This window comes from Kogia breviceps, chromosome 11 (assembly GCF_026419965.1).
Source record: "Kogia breviceps isolate mKogBre1 chromosome 11, mKogBre1 haplotype 1, whole genome shotgun sequence".
NCBI classification, from domain to species: Eukaryota; Metazoa; Chordata; class Mammalia; order Artiodactyla; family Physeteridae; genus Kogia; species Kogia breviceps.
This window is the reverse complement of record NC_081320.1, coordinates 4,723,281-4,749,265: the sequence shown is the minus strand read 5'-3', so window position 1 is coordinate 4,749,265 and position 25,985 is coordinate 4,723,281. Positions and strand designations below refer to the sequence as shown.

At 43.8% G+C, this 25,985-nt stretch overlaps 1 protein-coding gene across 1 annotated transcript in view; it reads left to right on the top strand.

The window, feature by feature from the left end:
• The window catches only part of SLC9A4 (solute carrier family 9 member A4), a 63,224-nt gene extending 37,557 nt beyond the window's left edge, over positions 1–25,667 (top strand). The window contains exons 5-12 of the mRNA XM_059079633.2: positions 9–211; positions 784–870; positions 4,544–4,614; positions 7,213–7,374; positions 12,926–13,022; positions 18,156–18,287; positions 19,050–19,137; positions 24,676–25,667. Coding sequence (XP_058935616.1) covers positions 9–211; positions 784–870; positions 4,544–4,614; positions 7,213–7,374; positions 12,926–13,022; positions 18,156–18,287; positions 19,050–19,137; positions 24,676–25,034 — 1,199 coding nt within the window. The 3' untranslated portion in view covers positions 25,035–25,667. The remainder of the gene's footprint in view (positions 1–8; positions 212–783; positions 871–4,543; positions 4,615–7,212; positions 7,375–12,925; positions 13,023–18,155; positions 18,288–19,049; positions 19,138–24,675) is intronic.
• The last annotated feature ends 318 nt before the right edge of the window (positions 25,668–25,985 follow it).

Genomic DNA, 25,985 nt, shown 5'->3' with positions numbered 1-25,985 from the left:
CCTTCCAGGCGTGTTTGCTCTCTTCTATATCAGTAACCAGTTTCGGACTTTCCCCTTCTCCATCAAGGACCAGTGCATAATTTTCTACAGTGGTGTCCGAGGAGCTGGAAGTTTTTCACTTGCATTTTTGCTTCCTCTGTCTCTTTTTCCTAGGAAGAAAATGTTTGTCACTGCTACTCTAGTAGTTATATATTTTACTGTATTTATTCAGGTTGGTAGATTTCTTTCATATTTGAATTAAGTCGATTCTTCTCAGGATTGTGTATTAAATTAGTAAAATACCAAGAAAGGGCCGCTTTATCTGATTTTCGGACAAGTGCCCAATACCCAAACTAAATTCCCAAATATTCCTAGATCATGATTTTGGTCATCCTGTAACCTCAACATTTTGTGACCTTTTAATTGATAAAACATATTAATCAAAATATCCCTTTGTACAGGTGAATGATAGCTCCCCTAATGTCTATTGCTGAAAATGAGATAACAATTAGTGCTAAATAGTTTTTATTATAGCTGGTATTAGCTCTCAGCAAACTAATGGGAGGTTATTTTAAGGAATGAAACTAAATCCCTGCTTTAAATTATAGACCTCAGGCCTATTTTTATTGCAGAGTGTAAAGGTATTAAGGAAGAACTAAAGTAAACACTGGAGCATTTATCCAGGAGAAACTAGTACAAAACAAAGACATTAAAATTGGAAGTTTTAAATTTGCAATAGATTTGCTCTCTATCCTGACAGTCTTCACTACAACAAAATGCTTTATTTTGTGGTTTACGATCTAGGGAATCACAATTGGCCCTCTGGTCAGGTACCTGGATGTTAGAAAGACCAATAAAAAAGAATCCATCAACGAAGAGCTTCATACCCGTGTAAGTTATCTCTTGGTCATAATTAATAAGTTGATAAGACGTTCCCTCTTTGTCACCTATGGGAGTGATTTAGAACTTTGAAGAGGTGTGTATATATCACTAGACATGGCCTCTTTCCTCTCCAGCTCCACCAACAGTGACCGTACTAGTTTCCTGGTGCTGCTGTAGGAAATGATCGTAGACTTAGTAGCTTACATCTTACAGTTATTATCTTACAGTTCTGGAAGTCAGAAGTTCACAATGGGTTTCACCGGGATACAATCAAGATGTAGCAGGGCTGCATTTCTTTCTGGGGGTTCTAGGAAAGGGTCTGTTTTCTTGCCTTTTCCAGCTTCTAGAGGTTCTTGGCATTCCTCGGCTTGTGGACCTGTCCTGTCTTCAAAGCCAACAATGACCAGTCAGGGCTTTCTCACGCTGCATCACTCTGATACTGACTCCTCTGCCTTCCTCTTCCACAGTAAAGATCTTTATGGTTCTACTGGGCCCATGTGGGTAATTTAGGGTATTCTCTCTATCGTAAGGTCAGCTGAAGAGCAAGCCTAAATTCACCTGCTATCCATTCCTCTTTGAATAAAAACTAACATGTTTGCAGGCCCTGGGGATTAGGACTCTGGACGTCTTTGGGGACCATACATTCTGCCTATTGCATCTGTCCTTTGCCCTTCAAAAACTCATGTCTGTTCCACATGCAAAATACATTAACCGATCCCAACATCTCAAAAGCCTCAATCTACTATAGAATGAACTCAGAGACCAAACATCTCTCCTACATCTTGTGAGTTCCCAACTCTCAGCATCTCAACCATCTAAATCCAGGATGGGTGAGGCTCTGGGTATAATCTGTCCTGAGACACAGTTCCTCTTCACTCAGAACCTGTGACACTCAAGAAACAAGTCATCTTCTCCCAAAACGCACTGGTAGGACAGTCATCAGATAACGGCTATAGATCTTCCCTTTCCCAAAGGGGGAAATGTGGAAGGAAAAAAGGAGTCATCTACCCCAAGCAAATTTCCAAGTCTGCCTGGGTTTCCAGTCCTGGCTTCCAGTCCTGTGGACAATCTTCTATGACACTTTGCCCCACCTTCTGTGTTCTCCCCTCCACCCTCTGAGTCATAGTTCTTTTTTCATGCACAGTAGCAGGTGTTTGTGACTTATTAGTTTTGTTTTGTAATTTTTATTGGCGTAGAGTTGATTTACAATGTTGTGTTAGTTCCAGGTATACAGCAAAGTGAATCAGTTAATGTATACATATATCCACTCTTTTTTAGATTCTTTTCCCATATAGGCCATTAAAGAGTACTGGGTAGAGTTCCCTGTGCTCTACAGTAGGTCGTTATTAGTTATTTATTTTATGTATAGTAGTGTGTATATGTCAATCTCATTCTCCCAGTTTATCCCTCCCCCCCTTTGGCCCCTGGTGTAACCATAAGTATGTTTTCTACATCTGTAGCTCTAGCGGCTTATTAGTTTGATCAGCCTGCTTCTTGCCTGTAAAATTTGGGGCCCAGTAGCTTTCTTTCATTTCATCTTCTCTCTCTCCCTTTTGGGTCCCAGCTAGCAGTGTTTCTGTCAGGGTTCAACCAGGGGAGCAGAACTGGTAGGAGATATATATTAACAGCTTTGTTGTAAGGAATTGGGTCACCTACTATGGGTGCTGGGAAGGCAGGTCCAAAATCTGTAGGACAGGCCATCAGGAAGGGTGGGCTGGAACTGTCAGGCGAAAGCAAGTGGAATTTTCTTCTGCTTTGTTCTTCAGGCCTTTCAAATGATCAAATCAGACCCACCCAGATTATCTAGGATAATATCCCTTACTTAAAGGCAACTGATCAGTGACCTTTAATCCTATCTACCAAATACTTCCACAGCAACATCTAGACGGGTATTAATAATAGCAGGGAGAATAGCCTAGCCAAGTTGACACCTCAGAAAACTATCACAATGAATAATGTTCAGAGTTGCCTGACTTGCTTCTAAAATCATTGTTCTAAAAAAGAAAGGAAGGAAGGAAGGAAAGAAAGAAAGAAAGGAAAGAAAGAAAGAAAGAAAGATCATTATTCTAGTGGAACATGGGATTTTCTGCTCTTCCTGAACTTATAATAAAGAAGGGGTGACAGCTTCCACTTCAGTAGACATGGCCTAGTGGCAGTTTTGATGAAAACATCCAACTCTGATAAAAGTGAAAATGAAGTCGATCATGGTTTCTGCCAGTTTGTTTTAAGTCCGACACAGTATTGAAGGGATGGCGTTTCATGTGGCTACAGGAAATAGAAATGAGAACTAACGTATGGAAAACATAGGGTGAGAGGCTTCAGCTCTGTTAATGAAGAGGGTTTGGACGGTTGCTTGTATGGCTCACGCGAAGGTGAAGCAGATGCGTGCAAAAGCAATAACCGGAAACACGTGGCACAGTGTCTCTACAAGAGATTCAGCCTTGGAGGGGATGATTGGCCCACATAATCTGGAGGTTTCTTTCATGCTTGAAAGTCCATAACTTTAATGCTGGAGAAACTGATGAAGTCCTTCAAAAGTCAGACCTGAATTTCATGGCCAAAGTCACCTAAGGAAATTAATTTTAATTCCAGGAAACGCAAATGAAAATTTTTCAAGGCCATTTGAAACTATTCAACAGATGGGGATAGGGAGTGAGCATTTAAAAATAAGTAGTGCTTTAACCCGATTGAAGATTTTTGTCTCTGTCTTCATCCCCTCTGTCCATTATTTTAAGAAGTTAGATATATACCTAGGACAATAGAACTTGAATATTTCACCCCTTTCTTATTTTTCTTTTTCTCAGACAAAGGTATAATTATTGGTAGAGAGTACATCATTATTTCAGAATTAATTTAGTATTTTAATCTATTTTGCAAAAAAAAAATTTAGAAGCCATGTTAAACTTCAATGATTAACAATTTAAATTATTTGTAAGGTAATAAATTATGAAGAGACGGTGCTTTTTCCTAAATTCCTATAAACAATTTGGGTAAAGCAAATGTAGTATAATTGGCTTGGATGGTGAAATATAAATACTGGGACAAAATGATCAGATAAAAACTGAGGCGTGGGAATTCCCTGGTGGTCCAGTGGTTAGGACTCTGTGCTTTCACTGCTGAGGGCGCGGGTTCAATCCCTGGTCGGGGAACTAAGATCCCGCAAGCCGCGTGGCACGGCCCCCCCAAAAAAGAAAAAACAAACAAAACAAAAACTGAGGCATATAGATACATTTTGTTGTTATATGTTGCTACTATAATAGAATACCTGTAGAATTATATTTTCAGGAGCTGTATAAATCGGATACTGGCATATTCTTTTCTTTCTCAATGAAATTAAAGGAAGAGTTAATTATTAGGCTTTATATCCATGTGATTTCAGTAATGAGAAATTTCCTAGATCATTCTAGAAAAATAGTATTCAAAGCAAAGCAGGTACCTTGTTTTCATTGCAAGTTATGTGCTTTATTAAAGAAATTGTCTCTAGAGCCTTTGCATCATGAAGCTAAGTGGTGTTACTGGGAAAGGCATTATAAGCGTCAGGTACATGAACAGAGTGATAGAAGAGAGGGTATGCTCCTGAAAGTAAAGCCCCCTTTGTTTTCCAAGGTGTATTAACCTTCCTTGTGTGTCTTGTAGGGTTAATGTTTCATCAGCACTCATTTTCCTGTGTTTGGTTTGGCAGCTGATGGATCACTTGAAGGCTGGAATTGAAGATGTGTGTGGGCAGTGGAGCCACTACCAAGTGAGAGACAAGTAAGGAGGCAGAGGTCTCACCACCGAGGAGGGATATATGGGACATGGGGAACCCCAGAAGGTTCCACTGGAAGCTGAACATAAAACTAGAAGGAATCCTGAGGAAGGATGCCAGGAAGATAAAGGACCTGGGAGCCGGGCCATACGGGAAGCAGGCAGAGGTCCTGGGAAATGGAGCGCTACCAGGTGGAGGAAGCAGTGAACTTGGGCTTGGTTGCTTTCGAGGAAACTAGTACAACGGACAGGTGGAAATTAGAGGCCCCAGATTGAAGTTTAAAACAGGGGCAGGTTTCCCAGTGATACGAGAAACACAACCAGGGAATGACAGGCTTCAAGAGGCTGCAAAGGAGGGTTGGCGAGAGTCATCAGGGATTCTGGGAAAGAGATTCCTCCATCGTGGGGGAGGTCCTTCCCGCATAACGATTCTGTAAGGAGGCCGGGGGCCCTCTTCTCCACCACAGCTCACATTTCGGAACTCATCCCCTTCTGGATTTAGTCTACAGCCATATTTCTTAATGACGTGGCTCTGAGGAGAGTTTATTGAGGATGAGGAAGACGAGATTTTTGAAGTTTTACACTGCTGTTTGGAGGATTCGCAGTAGTTCAATTAACCAAATGGGAGGCATTCCCAGCACATTGATGTTGGTGATGCCAAGAGAGACTAGATCTTAAAAATTCTGGCTCTTGCATGGTGGTGGCACAGAAACTGAGAGCTTCTGAGTGGGATTTTTTTTTTTTTAAGATTTTTTTGATGTGGACCATTTTTTTTAAGTCTTCATTGAATTTGTTACAATATAAGTTAGTTCCCCGACCAGGGATCAAACGCACGTCTCCTGCATTGGAAGGCGGATTCTTTACCACTGGACCACCAGGGAAGTCCCTAGTCTCATTTTAAAGATGAGCAAACCAACGCCAAGAGGTCGATTAACCTGTTGTACGGCGCAACCTTGATGTGGGTTCAGGTCTTTTGTTTTCAGTGAGCTGCAGAGCTTTCCGACTCGTGCGGGTAAGGAACCAGCAGAAGAGGTACTGAAATACTTCGCGGGTAGACAGGCTGGCTATGGCGTAAGGGGGGGAAGATGAGGAAGGGGAGAATGAGGGTGACCGTCAGATCTTCAGACACGGAACCTAGGCAGGTAACGGTGCCGTGGTTAAGCTTACGGTCTGTAGAAGAATGTTTGGAGTTAAATAACAGATTCTGTTTAAGATGCTTCAGATACTCACTCAGCCCGCGTTTGGAAGTTAGTCTCAAGCTCAGGAGGAAATCGTGTCTGTGATAGAGGTTGTGAGTTGTCACTGAGTATTTGGTAGCCAAAGCCGTGGGTGTGGGTGAGAAGACGACCAGCTAGGGAAGAGGGGAACCTTCCCGGGGACGGGACTCTGAGAAGCTTCCATGCCTCCGGGGCAGGTAAGGAAGAGCAAGGACAGAGGAGGCTCGGAAGAAATGGTGAGCAAGGCTGGAAGGGAAGCAGGATGTGCAGGGGTCAGAGTGAGTGACCCAGGGGCCCATCAGAAGCAGCCAGTGGCTAATAGGGCAAGGACAATGGCAACCACTGGCCTTGACCAGCCCAAGGTCAAGGTGAACCCGAACCCAGGGTGAGGAGCCTCAGGGAAGTCCTGATGGGTGCGGTTGCCGATGGCAGTAGATCGAGGAGTAAACAGCAACAATAGCTTCTCATGAAGAAAGGCAGAAAGCGAGAAGGCTGAGAGGTGACCCAGTTGGAGCCAGAGTGAGCCTGGTATGAAGCAAACACAGATCACAGAGCCCAAGGAATCACAGACTGCTCAACGCAGAGGAGCCTCGGCTGATACGGAGTCCATGCACCTCACAGACCAGGAGACCAACCAACCACCAGATAAGCCAGCATCCCAGAATAAATCAGGCAGCAAATTACTCTTCAAACGGAAAATGATTGAAGGTGTGGAAAATTCCTCCTCCAGACAGATGGTGGACTCTGACTCTGAAGGCACCGTATGCTCCGTGTGGCTCCGTCTAATGGGTCGGCCGGAGCTTTGGCGCAATAGTCAGCATCCATCAGCGTCTGGCCTGTTCAGATGCTCCATCACTCAGACTGTCAGGGTATAAGTGGGTTCTCCCCACACCCCGCCTAACTGGCGGGATTCAAAACGATCTGCAGCGTAATGGACAAAACTACTGAAAGTACGAGGCTGTTTAAACTTGTGGGTTCTGGTTGAACAGGCCAGCATCACTGTGCGTGCAGCTGCCGCGGTTAGGAGCTGCTAGGGTGGTACAGCAGACCCCCGACCCCGTTTCTTCTCCCGCAGTTAGAACTCAGCTGGCCTCCCCGCCTCCCCACTAATGCCCACTTTCTGCCCTGATTACACCTTGTCCCTTCCTTTTGTTTGGTTGATTTTCAATGTATTCAGCTCACTAGGCCATTCTTTCTTTATTTTAAAAAATGTATAAATGCTATGATTATTATTATTTTTTAATGTGTTCAAAGTCCCATGTGTTCCAGGCACCGTCATGGTGTTTTTCAAAATAAATTGAAGTGTAGTTTGTTTCTAGAAAAAGTAGATACTTACATAACACATACAGAGATTGAAGATTTCCAAACTGTTGGTTTCCATTTTTAGGTTTAAGAAGTTTGATCATAAGTATTTACGGAAAATCCTAATCCGAGAGAACCTGCCAAAATCGAGCATCGTTTCTTTGTACAAGAAGCTGGAAATGAAACAAGCTATTGAGATGGCAGAGACCGGGATACTAAGCTCTACAGCCTTTTCCATCCCCCATCAGTAAGTGACATCTGCCCCGGATCTAGACGTTCAATGTCAGAATTACAAGGGGCACTAACTCGTGTTCCATTTAAAGGTACTATTAGGAGTGAAGAGGTGGAGATATGACAAAGGAAAAATGGAAGAAATAAGATCTAAGTCTTGGCATCTTATAGCTTGGTCCATGCTCAATCTGTTTCACCTAGTTTCTGAAAATTACTTTCTAGCAAAAAGATGAGAGTTTTTTTGACATCTTTCTTTGGGAGGGTGGGGCAAATGAATTTATGGAAGATTTTTAGCGTATGTTACAAGTCTTCCTGTTTAGACATGTCTACCTGTAACCCATGCTCATTTGCTTCTGCTAATCTTGCCATTGTCTTTCTCCCATAAGTCATCTCTCTTCCTGTCTTCTATCAGGAGAGACCAGGTCAGCATCCTAGGGCGCTGACTTGGATTTGGGCATGAGGGGTGTAGGAGCAAGAGGTGTGGTGATTGGTGGGATATTTAAAGAGAAGGCCGTGTTTGTAATTGTGTCTCAGGCAAAGATCTGTGTGCAGCTGGGAGAATGCCGCGTCTGTGTGAGACCAGCTGTGAACAGGAGGAAGGAGGGAACTGGCTACCGGTGGAATGGAGGGTGGGCTAAGCCTGGTACACACCCCGTCATTACAAGATGATGCCCTTTGAAGCCTGGTGCTTCAGCTGGAGCATCTGGAAACCAACTGTCCCAAGAGCCGGTTAGACATTTTGTAAAGCTGCTTCAAGTCTCTGACATTTAACGAGAACTCCTTGAATGTCATAAGAATTAATTCGCCCCCTCCCCGAAGGTGCCCAGTTTTCTCCCAAGGAATGGTTTACGAATTGGGGAAATTAGTCACAACGTATATGTAGCATAAGGAACACCAGCCCCTCCATCCTGACGTCTTCAGAAGGTAATGAGTTTCAATTATCTCCCCACATCCTCACCTTAGAAAAGCGAGTTGAGAGCAGAGCTAAGAATAGATAGCAATGAAATTGTCATTAACACCTGAGTGTTATTTCTCATCCCTTAGTTGCTAATAAATCAGAAACACCATCATCTTTGTTACATGGGGAACATTTCCAGCCAGGGAAAAATCTAAAGGAGCGCCCCTGAGGGCATCTTTGTATAAACAGAAAGCTTTCTGCCTTATTTCTCAGTGAGACTGTTTTTGTGGTTGGTTGGTTGGTTTTGGTGCTGCCCGCTACATGGCTTTAAGGACATTTCTGGTCCTACAATGGGAATGTGCTAACAAATATTTATTGGCAACACCGTGCTGAGCCGTATGAGAGCCTGAGGCAGAAAGAATAATCGGGGATACTGATCTCGTCTCTATTTAAAATGTTGATATGTCACTCATCATGGATAATTTTGCATTCTTTTTTTTTCTACAATGTTGCCTTCAAATCCTACTTCACTTGATTCGGGAACCTTTGGGCATCCCCTTAGCGAAGGGGAGTACCAGGGCACCTGTTATGTGCCACGGCCTGTGGAAGCAGACGGTCCCTGCCCTCAGGGAGCCCAGCCCCGGAGCAGGGTCCTGATGGTAATAAAATAGGGCACACAAACTTAGGATCACAAAGCCCAGGGAGCTGTGAGAGCGTGAGAGGGAACCTCGTCTGGTTCCCAAGCATCTGACCTGCTCACTGAAGGATGGATGAGAATTAACTCAACGCTCAGCAGGAGGGCTGGACCCGGAGGGGGGCAGGCAGCTTAGACCAGGAGGAACTTCCTCAACCTTCTGCTTACTAGTGGATGCAAGCACTTGGTCTAGGAATGTAGGGGCACTTATCTCAAATGAGAATCAGTCTCTCATGTGCTAAAATATATTTTGAATCTCTGTACATTACGTTGCACTGGTCATAAGCAGGTTTCCCAGTTCCTAAACTCAAGGCAATTTTTAAGCCAGTTTCATTTAGAGGATGCCCTTGTGTTGAGTCGATTATTTTTCAGACGTTGACTCAAGATTAGTAAGAGAGCCTTCTAGGTTGGAGACATTTCTTCCCCCTATAGCCCAAACCAGTTAGTTAACCGAGGTGGGAGAGGAGATTTTTTTTAAACCGATACTTACTACAAGTTTAGTATTTAAATTGCATTCATTTGATCTCATCAGAAATCTGTAGGACGTCAAGCAAAAAGGAATTCCTTTCCTAAGATCAAAGCAGTAATTTCTTTAAAAACAAACCTTCATACAATAATAGGAAAGAGAAGTGTGTACTCAGCTCGCTGTTTGTGACTCCGTATGAGAGGATAACAACAAAACGCACATATATTTTTTTTCTTTAGAAGTTTAAGCGATTGTTCTGCGAGAGGTTTAGATTTCCAAACTCTGTGACCTTCAGGGGAACACTACCCCCAGAAGCTGTCTATGGCACACTGCAGACAATGCTGATTCTAGGGAATTCCTTTACTTTTACATACATTATTTTATTTGACTCTCAAAACAACACTATGGAATGAATAGACTATGTACTTGGATTATTATTCTAACTATGAGGCACCTTGCTTTACCCATGAGTAGGAGGTTCAGGGGGTAGAGGCTCAAGCCGATTAAAAAATATTTGGTTACTATTAAAGAGAAGAGATTAAAATATTTATAATAAAGATGTTAAAAAAAGAAGAAAATGAAAGATAACAAATATATATATATAGTCAATGTATAGGCATAACACACTACAGCTGTGCGACTTCAGGATATTGTCTTTAGAAACTCCCAAATAATTATGTCATTTTTTAAAAAGCACAAATTAATTTATTGCAGTTGAAGAATTTTTAAATTGATCACATATTGACAGGTATAAGTTCACAGTCATGCATTCTGACACCAAATAGTATGAAGATTCTGATGCCACGTTCACTTCCATGATGGAATGTCGCCTTGTAGGGAGCTGGGCCCACAGCTCTGCATTCTTCACTCGTTCTCAGTGTTGGTCACCTTGGTGACCTTTGTAAGAAGACACAAGGCAACCACACACACAGAAGATCTGTTACTACCATTGTTTACTTAGTGGACACATCCTTCAGTCAACATACATTTCCCTGGATTTCATGTATAAAGCTACTAAAAGAGGATGGATTCTTCCAAATAAATCAGGATATATCTGATCTTTTGGGACTCCATCTTATGGCAGGAAGATAACATCTACTAGATTTCATATCTCTATTGCTGTTTAGAATTGAAACCTCTTTTTACCGCATTATAGCATCTGATTTTTTTAAGTTTAAGTAATGTGAGCCTTTTATTCAAATACATTTAGATTCAGATTTCTCCAGTTTGATTTCAATGGCCATGAAATTACAAGTGGTCTTTTATTTAAGGTAATAGAGGGCTTCTTTTATATCTTGTTCCAGTGGCGAGACTTTCACTTTATAATTTTACTTTTTTGCCCTAGAGGTTACTAACATGCAGTTTTTCTGAGGATTGTATCTTTTTTTTTTTTTTTTTTTTTTTTTTGCGGTACGCGGGCCTCTCCCCGCCGTGGCCTCTCCCGTTGCGGAGCGCAGGCTCCGGATGCGCAGGCTCAGCGGCCACGGCTCACGGGCCCAGCCGCTCCGCGGCACGTGGGATCTTCCCGGACCGGGGCACGAACCCGCGTCCCCTGCATCGGCAGGCGGATTCTCAACCACTGCGCCACCAGGGAAGCCCCTGAGGATTGTATCTTTCCTGGACTCATGATATGATCATTTCAGGAGTGATTTTGCTAACGAAGTAGCAGGTAGGAAAGTCCATGAACCAGTAATTGCCCGAATCGATAATTCATCCTTCTGATTCTATAGCTGCAGCTTCTCAGTGTGGATAAATACGAGGCAGTGCTGCCGGAAACCCTGTACTGCACATCCAGCCAGCAGCCTAAACGGGCTTGAACTAAGTCTGGTCCTTCCCAGAGTGGTTAATTATAAACTGGGGAGAATGCCAAGTTAGATTTCCTATCTCAGGTTTAACTTTACCATTTCCTTTACCCATAGTTTTTTTCCTATTTGGTCATTTTATTATGAACACACAAAGTGGAACTATTTGATTAGCTGTTGTTTCTGTTTAGCAATAGATTTAAAGGAATGTGTTCAGATTGTGGGAATGCGTGGGTGTATCTAAATCAGAATAAATTTTATTTGAAAGACATTTAAACAGTTAGGTTGAAATGCCCTGATAATAATGTTTAACTCACCGAGGGCGGTAACTGAATATCAATAGTGTTGACGTGTGCACCTCCGCGATATGGAAACTGATTTCAGGGATTTTGCAGGAAGGGCATTAGTCAGTCGACGGATCGCATTGCTAAGTAAATGCTGGCGTCCTGTGATATCCAGCATCCAAGCCCTTAAAAATCTTTTACCCATTATGCATTACTTACAAAAATATCCTTGCTATTTATGGCGATATCGCTACCAATGTTTGGGGAAAGGGACTTAAAAAGTGGCCTGTCTTGAAGCCAATAACTTCTTGTCTCTGTGGTCAATTATCATAAGACCTGTGCTAGCAGGTACCAGCACATCAGCACATGTGTGCATTTCAAAAAGCTGCAGCCAGAGAAGAAAAAAGAATCACAGCTCTGTAAGGGTTTATACCAATATGTCAAGGGAGGTAATAGTACTAAAAGATGGGTTTAATTGTCTTTAGTTCTCCTTTTTTTGTTGTTCCTATGTTCTACAGTGAGCGTATATTATTCATACAATAAGTTTCGAGAAATTACCACCACTAGACCGAAGTGATTGAAATCAAATATGTGTGTCACATGAGAATTCTGCACATAGCGATGTCATGACTGAAATCCTCAGAGGACAATTGTTCATTGACTGCTAACCTGGCCATGACTTGGCTTTTGAGCCTTTTTTGGTGGCGGGGAAGGGAGGGGTGCTCATGGTGAAGAAGGCAGAAAGAAGTCAACTGCTTCTAGAATCTCAGAGCGTTCAGTGTCTCTGAGCTGGCCTGATTTTCATGGTGGCAATGGTCTAATTCTCCTCGTAAAATATGATTTTAGTTTCTTACCATTATTCTTTAACCAGAGATAAAGTCCCTAAAGGGACAATTCCAAGATAAATGTACTTATAAAGGTACTCATAACAATTTAGTACTGCATAGATTAGTGCTATTCAAAATGTGGTTACTACATGGTGTTGTCCGTGAGCCTTGAAGGAATAATCTTATTTCTGTTGAATCTAACAGTGAAACATTTGGTTTGCCCTTTGTGGTATCCTTTCCAAAAATGTATTTCCTGATCATTGATTTTTATTGTTTTTTACAAACGTGTCTGTTCATAATAGATACGGAGGAAAAAAGTAACTGGTTTGCCGTGACTTTAAACTCCTTTTTAAAAATGGGTTAGAGAAATTCCCATATACAAGCTATATAGGCAAAGAAGCCACATGTTCAAAAGGTAAGTCAAGACACGCGTGCTGACATTTCATATGAATTTACTAAAACAACAGGAAAAGTTATGTTAAAAACATAACCTTTATGTTTATCAATTAGAACTCCTGAAAGTAAATTGATGCTTTTGTGGTCCCCTTGCCAAGATGGAAGAATAATGCTTGACTTCCCTCCAATGATGTTTCCAGGGACCAGAGGACACAAGAAACCAAAAGACTCTCCCCTGAAGACGTGGACTCCATGAGGGACATTCTGACACGCAACATGTACCAAGTTCGACAAAGGGTGTGTATAAGACGTGTCCCTGTTGCCTGTCCTCGGATCCAGTCCTCCAGGAACCAGTTCTTGTTCATGTTATTCTCTCCAAAGCGGTCTTCTTGATGAACAGTTTCTCTCTGCTTAGTTTGGAGAACAGAAAGCTAATTGTTATGTTTCTGCAGCAGAATTGGCACCCGTGGTATAAAGAGAAATGCAAATCCAGTTGCTGGCCCTAGGGGTCAGGCTGCCCTAGCCCTGCGGCCCCAGAGTTTTCCAGAACCAGCAGGGCTCCCTCCCCCTCCAGAGACTGAAAAGCAGTGACACTCATCCACCACCGAAGAAAGATGGCCCCAGGATGCCTGGGATGGTGGAGTTGTCTCAGCGTGGCTGACTGTAATAGAGCTTAGAAAACTGAGATGGTTTAGATTAGAATATCGAAACCACAGTGCTGAAAGCCTAAGGTAAAACAGGGGACATTTCAGGGAATTTCCTGGCGGTCCAGTGATTAAGATTCCAAGCTTCCACTGCGGCGGGGGGAGGGGGGAGGGGGACATGGGTTTGATCCCTGGTCCGGGAACTAAGATCCCACATGCTACTCGGCCACAAATGTATATATATATGTACACACACACACACACACACACACACACACACACACACACACACACACATATCCACAAAAAGGAGACATGTCAGGCATAGTATTTTTCAATTTTGGCAAAGGGTATGGAGGGTATACTAGCACTTGGGACCTGGCCCAAAGTTCACAGCAAGAACGTTTCACGGGCAGTAAGTGAATCCTCCTGAAACTTTGATTTAATCAAATGGTATTTTCACCTGTGTCCTCTAATTAGGAGTTATTTAAGTTTGAGGAGCCAATGGAACATCTCAATTGTTGAGTAGGGTTATAAGTGAGTTCACTGCTAGGACCTTGGTTTTTTGGTATTTTTTTGTTTGTTTTTTTGTGTGTGGTACGCGGGCCTCTCACTTTTGTGGCCCCTCCCGTTGCGGAGCACAGGCTCTGGACGCGCAGGCCCAGCGGCCACGGCTCACGGGTCCAGCTGCTCCGCGGCACGTGGGATCTTCCCGGACCGGGGCACGAACCCGCGTCCCCTACATCGGCAGGCGGACTCTCAACCACTGCGCCACCAGGGAAGCCTGAGGGCCTTGGTTTTTGTGACCATGTCATGGGACTCGAAAAACTCATCTAGTCAAAGTTCCTCATTCTCAAGTAGAAGATGCTGAGGTTAGAGGAGTTGTTTTTCTGACTTGTTTAAGACCTCAAAATGAATTTGAGTTAAGAATTCAGGTCTGCCAACTACCCACCCACAGCTCTTTCCATGACTTCAGAATTACATGATCCAGGGCAAGGGAATGTCTTCTGGCTGCTGTTTCGAGAAGGTCAGTGATGAAGGGGAATGTGTCAGCAAAAAGGCCCTGCACCTGCTGGAGGAACACAGGTCAGCAGCACTCATAGCACACTTCGAGTACATTCAGCAGCTTTCAAATCGTTCCAAGTGAAACTGTTTCAGCAAGACTATCACATTCCACCTTAGATAAGTAGTTAAGAGCTTCCTGGTTTGAAGAATGCTGGCCAGCTTAGCGAGGGCCAGAGCCCAGAGGGTGCCTGGTACGCAGACTTGCCCCATGGTGGTGGGGGTTGAGTTTAGCGAAAGTCCAGAAACAGAGAGAGAGATTCGGGAGCTCCAAGCCGCCCGAAAATGAGGCTGACGGGCCATTCTCTCTTTTTTATCAGGTTGCTACATAATCACCTTTCTTCCTCTTTCATCAGTGCCTACTCAGTCCGATCTCCAGGTTTCTCCCTTCTAAGCTGTGCAGGGTCCCCCTTCCTTGTTGATCAAGAAGAGCCAATAGGTGACGGAAAGTCCCACGGGGAGAACATACATAGTGAACAGAGGGGAACTCCACCCCTGAGATGGCTTTTGCTTCCACTTTTATTACTTGGGAGCATGAGACTCACCAGTCTTACCCTTTCTGTCTTTCCTTTCTCATCCTATCCTTTTTATTTATTTATTTTTTTTTGTGGTACGCGGGCCTCTCACTGCTGTGGCCTCTCCCATTGCGGAGCACAGGCTCCGGACGCACAGGCTCAGCAGCCATGGCTCACGGGCCCAGCCGCTCTGCGGCATGTGGGATCTTCCCAGACCGGGGCACGAACCCGTGTCTCCTGCATCAGCAGGCGGATTCTCAACCACTGCGCCACCAGGGAAGCCCTCATCCTATCCTTTTTAAAAAAAACTTTTATATTTTATTTAAACCACTATATCAAAAATATTATTTCAACACATCATAAATTTAAAAAATTACCAATGAGATATTTTATACTCTTTTCTTTGAAATTAACGTCTTCAAAATCAGCGTATAGCTTATTCTTGCAGCACATTATGATGCGGATTAGCCACGTTTTTTTTCCTTAAAGCCTCCTTTATTTTTCTTATTTTTAAAAAATTTTTATTTTATATTGGAGTATAGCTGATTAACAATGCTGTTGACTAACAACGGTGTGCAGCAAAGTGATTCAGTTATACATATACAATGTGTCTATTCTTTCTCAAATTCTCTTCCCACTTAGGTGATTACAGAGCATTGAGCAGAGCTCCCTGTGCTACACAGTAGGTCCTTACTAGTTACTATCCTGTCTTTATGTAGTTCGTGTGACTCCTCTCCTCCGCCGTGGTCCTCTTGTTCTCTTGAAGGAAACAGCAAAGATGCTATCCAGGACAACCGTCTGTCTGCTTTGTTGCTGGTGGGAAGTCTGCAGTTTTGAGGCCTGTCACAAAAGGTGACATCTGTAGCCCTCTAGCTTGGCTGATGGGTCCTCAGGGCCCACACAGTGCCGGGCGGATGGTCGGGGCGTTTCTCAGTCCATGTCTTGGAAGAAACCATCTCGGGAATCAGGGGTCACTTCAGGGCAAGGCAGGCGTGAGTGCAGGGTGTGATTCCGGGTGATCCTAATACCTAGTCCGTCTGAAACTATGCGGGTCCTACTGAGTCCGCTGTACCTGAGACGGCTCTGGCCACTCCTGTTGGAAGTCACACCCCTCGGCGCGTCCAGCACAAGCTCTTCACTGGTGGAGAAGCTGAGGAACTAACCTCTGGAGGTTCTCAGCGGGGCAGCCAGCAGAAGCCCTGGGGAATGCAGTGGGGAGGGAGTTTGAGAAACACGTCCTGAACTTACCCTCAGCCCAGACCCTAAAGATAAGTCAGAGATGGATGGGTAGCACACTCCGAATTTCTACATACTTTCAAAGAAAGAAAACAATTTATTCAACCTCAGTTCCCTTCAGCAAATATTAAATGCACGTCTAGGATGCATCATCTTTCTCCCATAGAGCTCAAGCTTTAGTGGGAAATACAGGCTTTGAAAAACCACCAGCTCCTTCACTGAAGCACGGACATGGAAGAGAGGAAAGAAACTTGCCTATACATTAAATGCACAGGACCTGCTATGCTCCCTGCAGACGGGCAAATTAGACAAGCACCTGGGTGATGTGGTATGAGGCCGAGGGGAAGAGAAAACGTCTAAATGTTCCTTAAAGTACGGCCTCCCCTTAAGCCAAGGTGTAGGAAATTCCCACTAGCAACGTATAAATACACACACACACACGTACATACACATATATGTACATACACATACATATGTGTACGTGTGTGTGTGTAAAAATATACACACACTGGATGCCGTTTTGCATGAATTGAACATTGATGAAAAACTGTAAACGTTTTTCTTGGTATTCTAGGTACTTAATTTTTAAACATTTTTTAATGATAATGCTGTATATAATTCTTCAGTATCTCATTATTTAATATTCTTTAACATCATCTTGGAGTGGCATCCCTTGGAACACGTGTACCCTGCCTGAGAGACCCTTGGCCTGGAGGGTGGAACGTCCTCTCCTGGACGGTCGCCCCCAGCCCCTTCCTGCACTTCTGGTCTCATCTCTTACCGCACTTTGAACAAAGAACTTCATTCTCCTGTGATAACAGATAAAGTCCCAGATCCGCTCTTCCAGTGGCCCCTCCTAGCTCCCTCCAAGTCGCCTCCCAGCTCCGACTTTTCCCTCTGCCTGGAGGGAACGCCCACACATCTTTCACCTCTCAGGTCAGTGCCGCATGCCTTTCCCAGCCAGACTGCACCGAGCGCCCTTTGCCCGTACACCATCACTGCCCGAGGACCCCAGTGTCTTTTCCATTTACCTGTGCACCAAACAGTACATGCTTATTTGTTTGCCTAAGCCTTTCGAAGATCATTATTCATAATTGTTAACACTCTGGGCCTCCCATGGCACCTGGCACACGGAGCATTTGCTCTCCTGCTGTCGAAGTGAAAATCCTTAGTAAAGCATGCATTAACCAGGAGCGTCCTGATCCTATTGTCCAATGGGACCTATTGGCCCAGGGAAAGCAGGAGATTCGTGAGGAACCCTTAGCGAAAGAGGGAAGAAAGGGACCCCCGTCAGGCACTGTGTAAACATCTGAGGGCCATGCTGGTCTGTGGTTCAGGACACATGTTCACTGGCCTCGGTGAGGATAAGGAAGACATTTTTCATAAAACTAAACTGACTCAATTTGAAAACCTGTTCTGTATCTAAAATTATTCCTGTCCTACTGCTTTGGTTAAAAGACTTTTTCCTTTTTGAACCGAGGGTGGTGTTACTAACAGGCTGATATTTTGTGCGTATCTTTGGTTGGCAACATTTTAAAATAGCAACCTTCTAGAAATTGCCAAAGTCGTTTTCAAATTCCCCTGATGCCTAACCATTCAGTAAGCGCTGGCCTAGCATAACACACATGACCTGGGAAAGAGAGTGTGTGTTGGCTGGGGGGGCGCCGAAGTCTGTGGGTGCCTCAGGGGTGATCCCTGTGGGAGGGTCACAGGGGGACAGCACAGATGGGGGCACTGCCCTGTGAGCCAGAGGCGAGGCTCCCAACGCAGCTTGGTCCTGATGGGCCGGCCCCGAGCACAGGCCTTTCCTCCGGGGCCACAGCTTGTGCCTGTGTCGCTAAGCAAGTGCCCAGGGGACCTGAGCATCGCCTTCTCGCTCTACTAGTCTTTGTTCTCGGCTTCTCCATGGTCTCCTGAGGCTGGAAGCTGTGTTGAGATGTCTGTACATGGGTGACATCCCCTTCTTTCTACAGACCCTGTCCTACAACAAATACAACCTCAAACCCCAAACGAGTGAGAAGCAGGCGAAAGAAATTCTGATCCGCCGCCAGAACACCTTCAGGGAGAGCACGAGGAGAGGTCACAGCCTGCCCTGGGGGAAGCCGGTAAGTCGGGGACACTGACTCCCCTGGGCTGGGCCGTCCCCCGAGCAGGGCCCCGTCAGGTGACTACCTCGGCATTTTAACAAACAAACGAAACCACTACCTCGTTGCCAGAAAAAAGACAAAACTAAGGGGGTACAGGACACCAGACACCCCCTTCTCTGGGCCTGGGCCCTTTGGAGCCCAAGGCATCCGTCCACGGGGTATGTGGCAGCAAACTGCCCCCCCCCCAGGATGGGTCAGTGGCTGGAACACACTCCCTGGGCTGTGAGGCTAGACTAGCTCCCACGGTGGCCTGGGACTGGACATTCCAGGGGACCCTCCATGGACGGAGACCCTGGCTCTAGGAAGCTTACCCCTCCCCCAGGGAGATACAGGGAGGAATTTGTTCTCCCCACGTCTCTTGGACCCTATCTTCATGGCAACCACTGTGCCTCTGAACTACTCCATCTGAGGCCATATCCAAGCAATCTTACTGGGACTTTGAATGGAGGTTGGGTCTGGAGTAGCCCCTAATCTCTCCCCTAATGTCAGTGGGGCTGCAGGAGAAACTTTGAGAGGTTTATCATGGTCTATTTTATCATGAGAGGGAAAGGACATATATTGAAGGCAGAGACATTCTGTTTTCCTTAAACTGAAGTCACTGAAAGGCAGTGATCCAAACGCGATGCTCCAGGGTGGGTCTGTATCTCTCACTTTGTTTGTGGTGTGCAGCTGTCAGTTGTGTGGCTAACTCTGCTTTTTATTTCTCCTTGTTACCCACAGGCTGGTACCAAAAACATCCGCTACCTCTCCTTTCCTTATAGCCATCCTCAGCCAGCAGGCAGAGATGTGAGGGTGGCTGAATTCACAGGTAACCTGCATCCCTGGCTGCTTCTCTTTTCTGGAAAGGTGCAGATGGTAAACAGTTTCAGGCTTATGGGCCAAAAGGCAAAATCAAGACTCTTATGTAAGTACATATATGACAAGAAAAAGAGAACACAAGTATTTTATTAGTTGAATTCAAAACTGTAGTGATGAACACTGAAATTTGAAATTCATATAATTTTTACTTAACAGGAAATATTCTTAAAACAATTTTTTTCAGCCATTTAAAAGTGTAACAACCATTCTTAGCTCAGGGGCCATACCAAAAGATGCATCAGAGAGATACACCTGGGGGTCATCAATTGCTGACCCCTGTCTTAGGGAAACATAAAATGGGCACTTCTTTGAAGTGGTGGGATTCTCCTGTGTTTTATAAATTAGCAAAATTCTCCAAAGTTGGCTAAATTTTACTAAAATAACTTCATCAGATTTACTGATTGGACGTTTCCCATTTAATACCTATTACTTAAATAGAATTCTTAGAGTTATTGAAACTGACTATTGTGCTCATAAAAGCTATTATTTTTTAAACGTGTATATAAAATGATTTTCTATTAGCATAAAGTGGCATATAATAGATATGATACGCCATGTTCTCTAGTTTAATATTCCTAAATTTTTAAGACTTGGAATCACATTGGAAATTTGAATAAACTAAACACATAGGATTTGAGAATTAAATCTTTGAAGAGGGAATATAATCATTCCTTACAATGAAACTTTATTTTTTTCTGATATAAAAACATGCTTGCTATAAAATCAAAGTCAGCCAGTGGAGAAAAGCATAAAAAAAAGTTTAAAAGCACTCAAAACTCCAACACCCAAGATAATCACTATAGAACATTTTGGTAAGCATCCTTCTATAATTCTATCTATATCATCCTGATCTCTACCCTACCTGGACCTGATACAAACAAACAAACAAAAATCACAAACACACAGGAAGGTATTATACATAAACTCAAAATACAGTCATTGTTTTTCAATATTTATAAATTGTCTAGTTCACTCAACCATATGTTGTGGACATATTTCAGTATCAATAGATATGAACCTAGTAATCACTTCATGACTTAATAATAGTCAATTATATGAAAGCCCCCTAGCTTATTTAGCAAAATCCTTATTAACAAATATTTAAGATGCTTCCAATATTTAATGAATAATAAGCAATGATATCTGATCATTTCTTTGGATTACTTGTGATTGATTTTTGCTCAAATAACCAATTACTCCCTTAGTATAGTTTCCTGGAAGCAAAATTTTTAGATCAAAAATTACGTATATTGAAATTTACCTTCAGATCAACAATTGTGAGAAAGGTAATTTCTGAACATTATCAGAATCACTGGGCTATTTTGAGTTAACGTTTGAGTAGTCTACTATATGATAGGATAAAAATCTATATAACATAGTTAATTTTCACCTCAGTCTTTTTGATTTTCAGTGAGGTTGAACATCTTTTCATATTTTCAGGGGCAACCATATTTCTTTTGAGGAAGTTTTTGTTTCTGCCGTTGCCCATTTTTTCTGCTTTTTTTTCTTAAAACGAATTTGAAGAACACCGTATAATAGGAAGATCACCCATCGTTTCATATTTGCTGCCGATACGTTTTCCGAAAGTTTCACATTTATCATTTAGTTTTTAGATATACTTGTCTTGAAATTTTTGTATTCTGATTCATCGAATCTGCTCAACCTTCCACAGAAAAATTAGAAAAATGATTCACCTAGTAATTTAAAATCTCGAACTTTCATAGTTTAATTTTTTCAATTTCAAGCCAAATGGCTAATAGTTATTTTGATGATAAATATAAAGGTATTTATCTTTGTGTAGGTTAAGACAGAGACACATTTCAAATTGTTTTCAAATGGCCATGCTCCTGCACCAACACCTTCTTTTCCACTTTTGTTGTACTAGTCATTTACCCCTAAACTAGAGAGTTTGGACACTTAATTCTGTTTCATCGATCTAGTCATCTATTCCCAGGTCACACTCTTCTAAGTAGTATTATTTTATGTTAAAAAGAGCTATAGCACAAACAAAACAAAAGAACACCAAGTATAGGGTGTATAATAGATTAACTTTTAAAACTCTTCCTGGTACAAGCAGCTGGTGCTATTTACGTTGCTTGAGTGATAGAAAACACGAAAGCCTCACAGTTATTTCTTGAGATGAATGTCAATACCACAAGCTACGGTAGCAAAAAATAATCACACAGCAGCCTCAGCTGAGCACTAATGTACAAACACGTTGTAAATAAAATACAGCAGGATAGTAAAAGAATACTACACCTTACAAAGTAGGACTTATCCCAGAGGTGGGGTTGTTTAACATTTGGAAATGCATTTACATTATTCACCAGATTAACAGGTCAAAGCATCCTTTCAATAGATGCCCTAAAACACATCTCACTCACGCTTTCAATACAAATCATAAAATCCTAGGAAAACATATATAGGACTTATATGAAGACAACCAAAAACTCTCCTTTTCCATGCTTCATTTCCTCCCTGTAAAGAGGAGAATGTTGGTACCTCCCACATACAAAAGTGTTGCCCTGAGTGAAGCCATTTGGTGCAGGTAAGACTCTTAGAACAGTGCCTGCAACCAAGTAAGTGGGCAAGAAATATTAGCCATTATTAATTTTATTACTAGTGAGGGGTATCGAAGAAGACTTGACTTGGGTAGCTAGAAGACAGTACTTTAGAAATGTCAGTTCTACATGAGTTAAGCTAGACGTGGAATGAAATCTTAGTCCCAATGAATTTTTTTTTTTTTCTTTCAAATGTGCTCAACTGGTTCTAAATTTCATTAGGTGAGGGAAAAGAGTGGGTGACCTAGAAATCTGTGAAGGAAAAGTAATGAAGAGGGACTTATTGTATCAGTTATTCTTAAGTTTTAAAGAATTATAATACTAACCAGGATTAGACTGAGATAGTCCTCCATGGGTATCTGGGCACCATTATTCGCATTCACCTTCTCTCCAAATCTGAAGCCTTTAAGCACCAGGACACGGTCAGGGAATGGCTGGAGGGGCTCTCGGGGAAGATGTAGAGGGAGGTGTAGCATCCATCAGGCAGTCCCCCGGTGCCCCCCGCAGCTAACCAGGCTGTGACTGCAGAGCGCCGTCCCTCTTCGTTCCCCCCTTGTCCTCCCGCGTTAGGACACCCCTTCTCTAGATGTTTGGGCGCTCCCTGCTGGATCGCACACTCTTCCTAGCTCCTTTGCCTTTGGGGCTCCCTTGGGGTTGTAAGTGGAGAGGTCCTGCCCGCCCAGCCCTCCTAGAAGCCAGGAGCACTGGGGAAGGTGAGCGACTTCTGTGGCTGGACTGTGGGCGTGGTTGCCCTACTATGTGTATGTATCTAATGCCACAGAACTGTACACCTCTAAATCGTTCAGTGGTAAATGTTATGTTTTGTGTCTTTTACCACCGTTAAAACGAAACAAAACAAGACCATGGGGAGGGCAGGATCTGAGTTTCTAAACAGCCTTTGTTGTATCAGGTGTGGGTCAGGCTCAGCCCCGCCCTGAGGAGAAGCCCTTTCCCTGTCTCTCCTTCACCGCCCCCCCCCCCCCGCCACCGGTGCCCATGTCTAGATGTCAAAGCTCTCAGCCATCTGGAAAGTAGAGGAACGGACACTCAGATTGTGCTGCAAAGGTTTCCATTGCTCTCTCCCTGGGACTGCGCTGCCTGGTGCCAACCTGGAGGAGGACCGTGCAATAGGAGAGCCCCCACCCTTCCTCCTTCCACCTTCCACTTTCCAAGCAACTCCTTCCTCCCATTTTGACTTAAGTTGAGTGGAAGCTTGCAAGTCACCTGCCCAAGCCTCTCCCTAGTTCTAGGACCCCGCTCTTCAGTACCCAGAAGGTGGTCAGGAGACGCAGCTGGAATCTGTCCTCTGAGGGGGGCCATAGCTCAGAAGGATGGTTGGAAACCAAGAGGGGGGCTGAGGAGAGAGAGAGGAAGGAACGGCTCTTGGGGGCGTGAGGACCAGCTGTTGTTTTCTTAGCTAGTGTTCCAAGCGCCAAAGGATCGAGAGGAACGCTGGTTCCAGACCAGATCGTAAAGCACAAATTAGAGGGAAGTCCTGAAAAAATGGACAAATATTTTAACTAACTTTTATTTTTTGTTCAAAGCAGCTGATTCCCCTCCTCTCAGCTCCCACCCCCTCCTCAACTTCCAGACAACCTTCTCAGGATAATTTGGTCACATTTTGGAAACATAGTATTGAACAGGATATTTTAAGTTTTTCTGATGTCCCACACTCCAAACACATTTTGTCAAGTATAAACCTGTGTACATATTAGTTCTAGCTGTGAAGTTTTTCTTTTGTTTTTTAGAAGGAAGTAGAGAGTGGGAGAAAGAACCCTATTTCAGATTTAAATATAGATGTCTTAAAATACCTAAGTTTTCAGGAGAAGATTTGAAGGGAAAATAAATGTATAAGGTTAGAACTTGAAGAAATGAGAAGAAATGAGATTTCTGAAAAATAGTCCCTTGAAGGCATGTGCACAGTGAAGGAGGGAAACACAACGTCCCGGACATGGTTTAGGTTTTTGGAGGGGACATGACACAGGTACCCACTCCGTCCTGGCCCACACACAGCTTTTATAAAGGAGACCGGGACAGCCTGGGGAGGGGCAGATGCCAGCTTCTCAAACAGACTCTGCACAACCCGCAGCCCCATCCTCACTGTGTGATACTGAAAGTCACTTAACCTCTTAAAAACCTCAGCCTCTCACCTGTGAAATGAGGCTCGCAATCTTCCTCCTCCCCAAGTGCTGTTGTGAGGATTGAATGGCATAACATGTAAAGAGGTCAGCACCGTGACAGCGCAGAGTAAGTTCTCGGTGAGTGGACGTCCGCAGCCCTTCTCATTGCCGTCGTGGGCCAGATGCAGCCTGTTCACCCCTCACCCCCTCTGAAAGGAAGGCATCACGGCTATTTTGCTACTCGTGACTCGGCTCTGGTCCTCTCCCATCCCTGTTTCTCTAAGATTAGCTATTTCAAGGTCCAAAGGATGAAACTCAGATTTAATGATTTCTGGTAGCCACTGATTAAAAAACAAACGTAGAGTTAAAAAATGAAAAAGAAAACCAAACCGAAAAACCACCACCAAACCTAGATAAAATCCACCCTTTTCATATCATAGTACCTTGGGACCTTCAGTTTAGCGTTGGTCTTTGACAACACAGAGCATCTTTTCGAGCTTTATGGCTAATGGATCTGGTTTTGTGAGAGACACTCCCCCACTGCCCTGGGAGAGACGAGCCGGACGCGCAGGTTTCCGTGCGTTTCTGTTTATTGCGCACACCGCGTCTGTAGCTTCTATTCCAGCCCACCTGCAATAGGTGGGTAGCAACCTGGGAAAGGGGAAGCCGTGCTGAGGAGGAAGGTGTGTGTAGGAGCTGGGACAGCAGGAGGACACTGCTTCCCTCTGAGTCCTCTCGCCTGGATATGCAGTCTCCACTCTCTGATCTTAAGTCCTCTTGTTTCCTCCTTCCATCATCCTTTCTCAGATCATGACGGCGGTGACGCAGAAGCCCCCTCCATCATGTTCTTCTACACACGCTCTCCAACGGCGTCACTTCAGGAAGGACGAAGGACACAAGAAATAATCCCGATGAAGAGCTTACGCAGAGCAGGGAAGCCACCCCACTTGGGTTATCAAAGAAATAGGAGCCAAGAAGAACAACCGGGCAGGGGCAGAAGGGCGGTTTTGAGGCCCAAACCGCTCTTTCACGCAGTAGATGAAGAGTTCGAATCTGGGGACGAGAGTGAGGGAGAAGCCTCAGCCATTGGGTCCCGATGGGCAGCGGAGCACAGACCCGGCAGGGACCTCCACAGATCCCATAGCCCTTTGCTCCAAAGAAAGTGACGTCATGGGCCACAGGATTGTGTTGGGTTTTTCCAGAGTCCATGTTCCGATTATTGTGAAAGAAGGATGTTCAGAGTTCTGAAGAGAGCAATTGAGTTTTGTTCTTGTTTATTTTTATTTTTTTGATGTGGACCATTTTTTAAGTCTTTATTGAACTTGTTACAATATGGCTTCTGGTTGTTTTTTTTTTTTTTTTAGAGAGAGTTTGGTTTTTTGGCCACATGTGGGATCTTAGCTCCCCGACCAGGGATCAAATCCGCACCCCCTGCATTGGAAGGCAGAGTCTTAACCACTGGACCTCCAGGGAAGTCCCTTGGGTTTTGTGTTTGTTTCTGGTTTTTGGAAGCTATTATGACTCTCCAAGAGGCAAGGAGATTTTTCAGAGGACTCGGAGCAGACTTGCAGGCTCCTCCACGTTCTTAGCTGTGCTTAGGTGTGCTTTGTAGATGAATTCCCTGCGAGAGACAGACGTCAGTCACCCCAGGAATGATTCACTAAATGTGTCATTCATGTAATTGATTGAGATACAAACATGATTGGTCAATAATTCCCCTTGACTCTATGCATGGGCAACTTCTGGTCAGGTCAGAAGCAGGAGGGGCTTTGGAAACGGCCTGGCTCAGCGCCCTGTGTTCACAAAGAAGGACAGCTTGCCCAGATCACGTGGTGAGCTGCTGCCTTCACAAGCCGATTGTCCTGCCTCCCAAGAGAATGCATGCAGTTTTGATTTTGATATGCACTATGCAATAAGTTATATGTCTGGGGAGAGGTAACATTGGTCCTAACATTGCTATATTTAATCAGTAGCAATAGTAGATGTGCTACAGAATATAGAATTAATCCTGTCAACTGTGGGCTTGTAGTCTTTCTTGTGCTTGGAATGCTTCTTTGAAAAATAAGGATATTAGAAACAAAACGGCCATAAACACGCTTTAATAGCAATGACAGAAA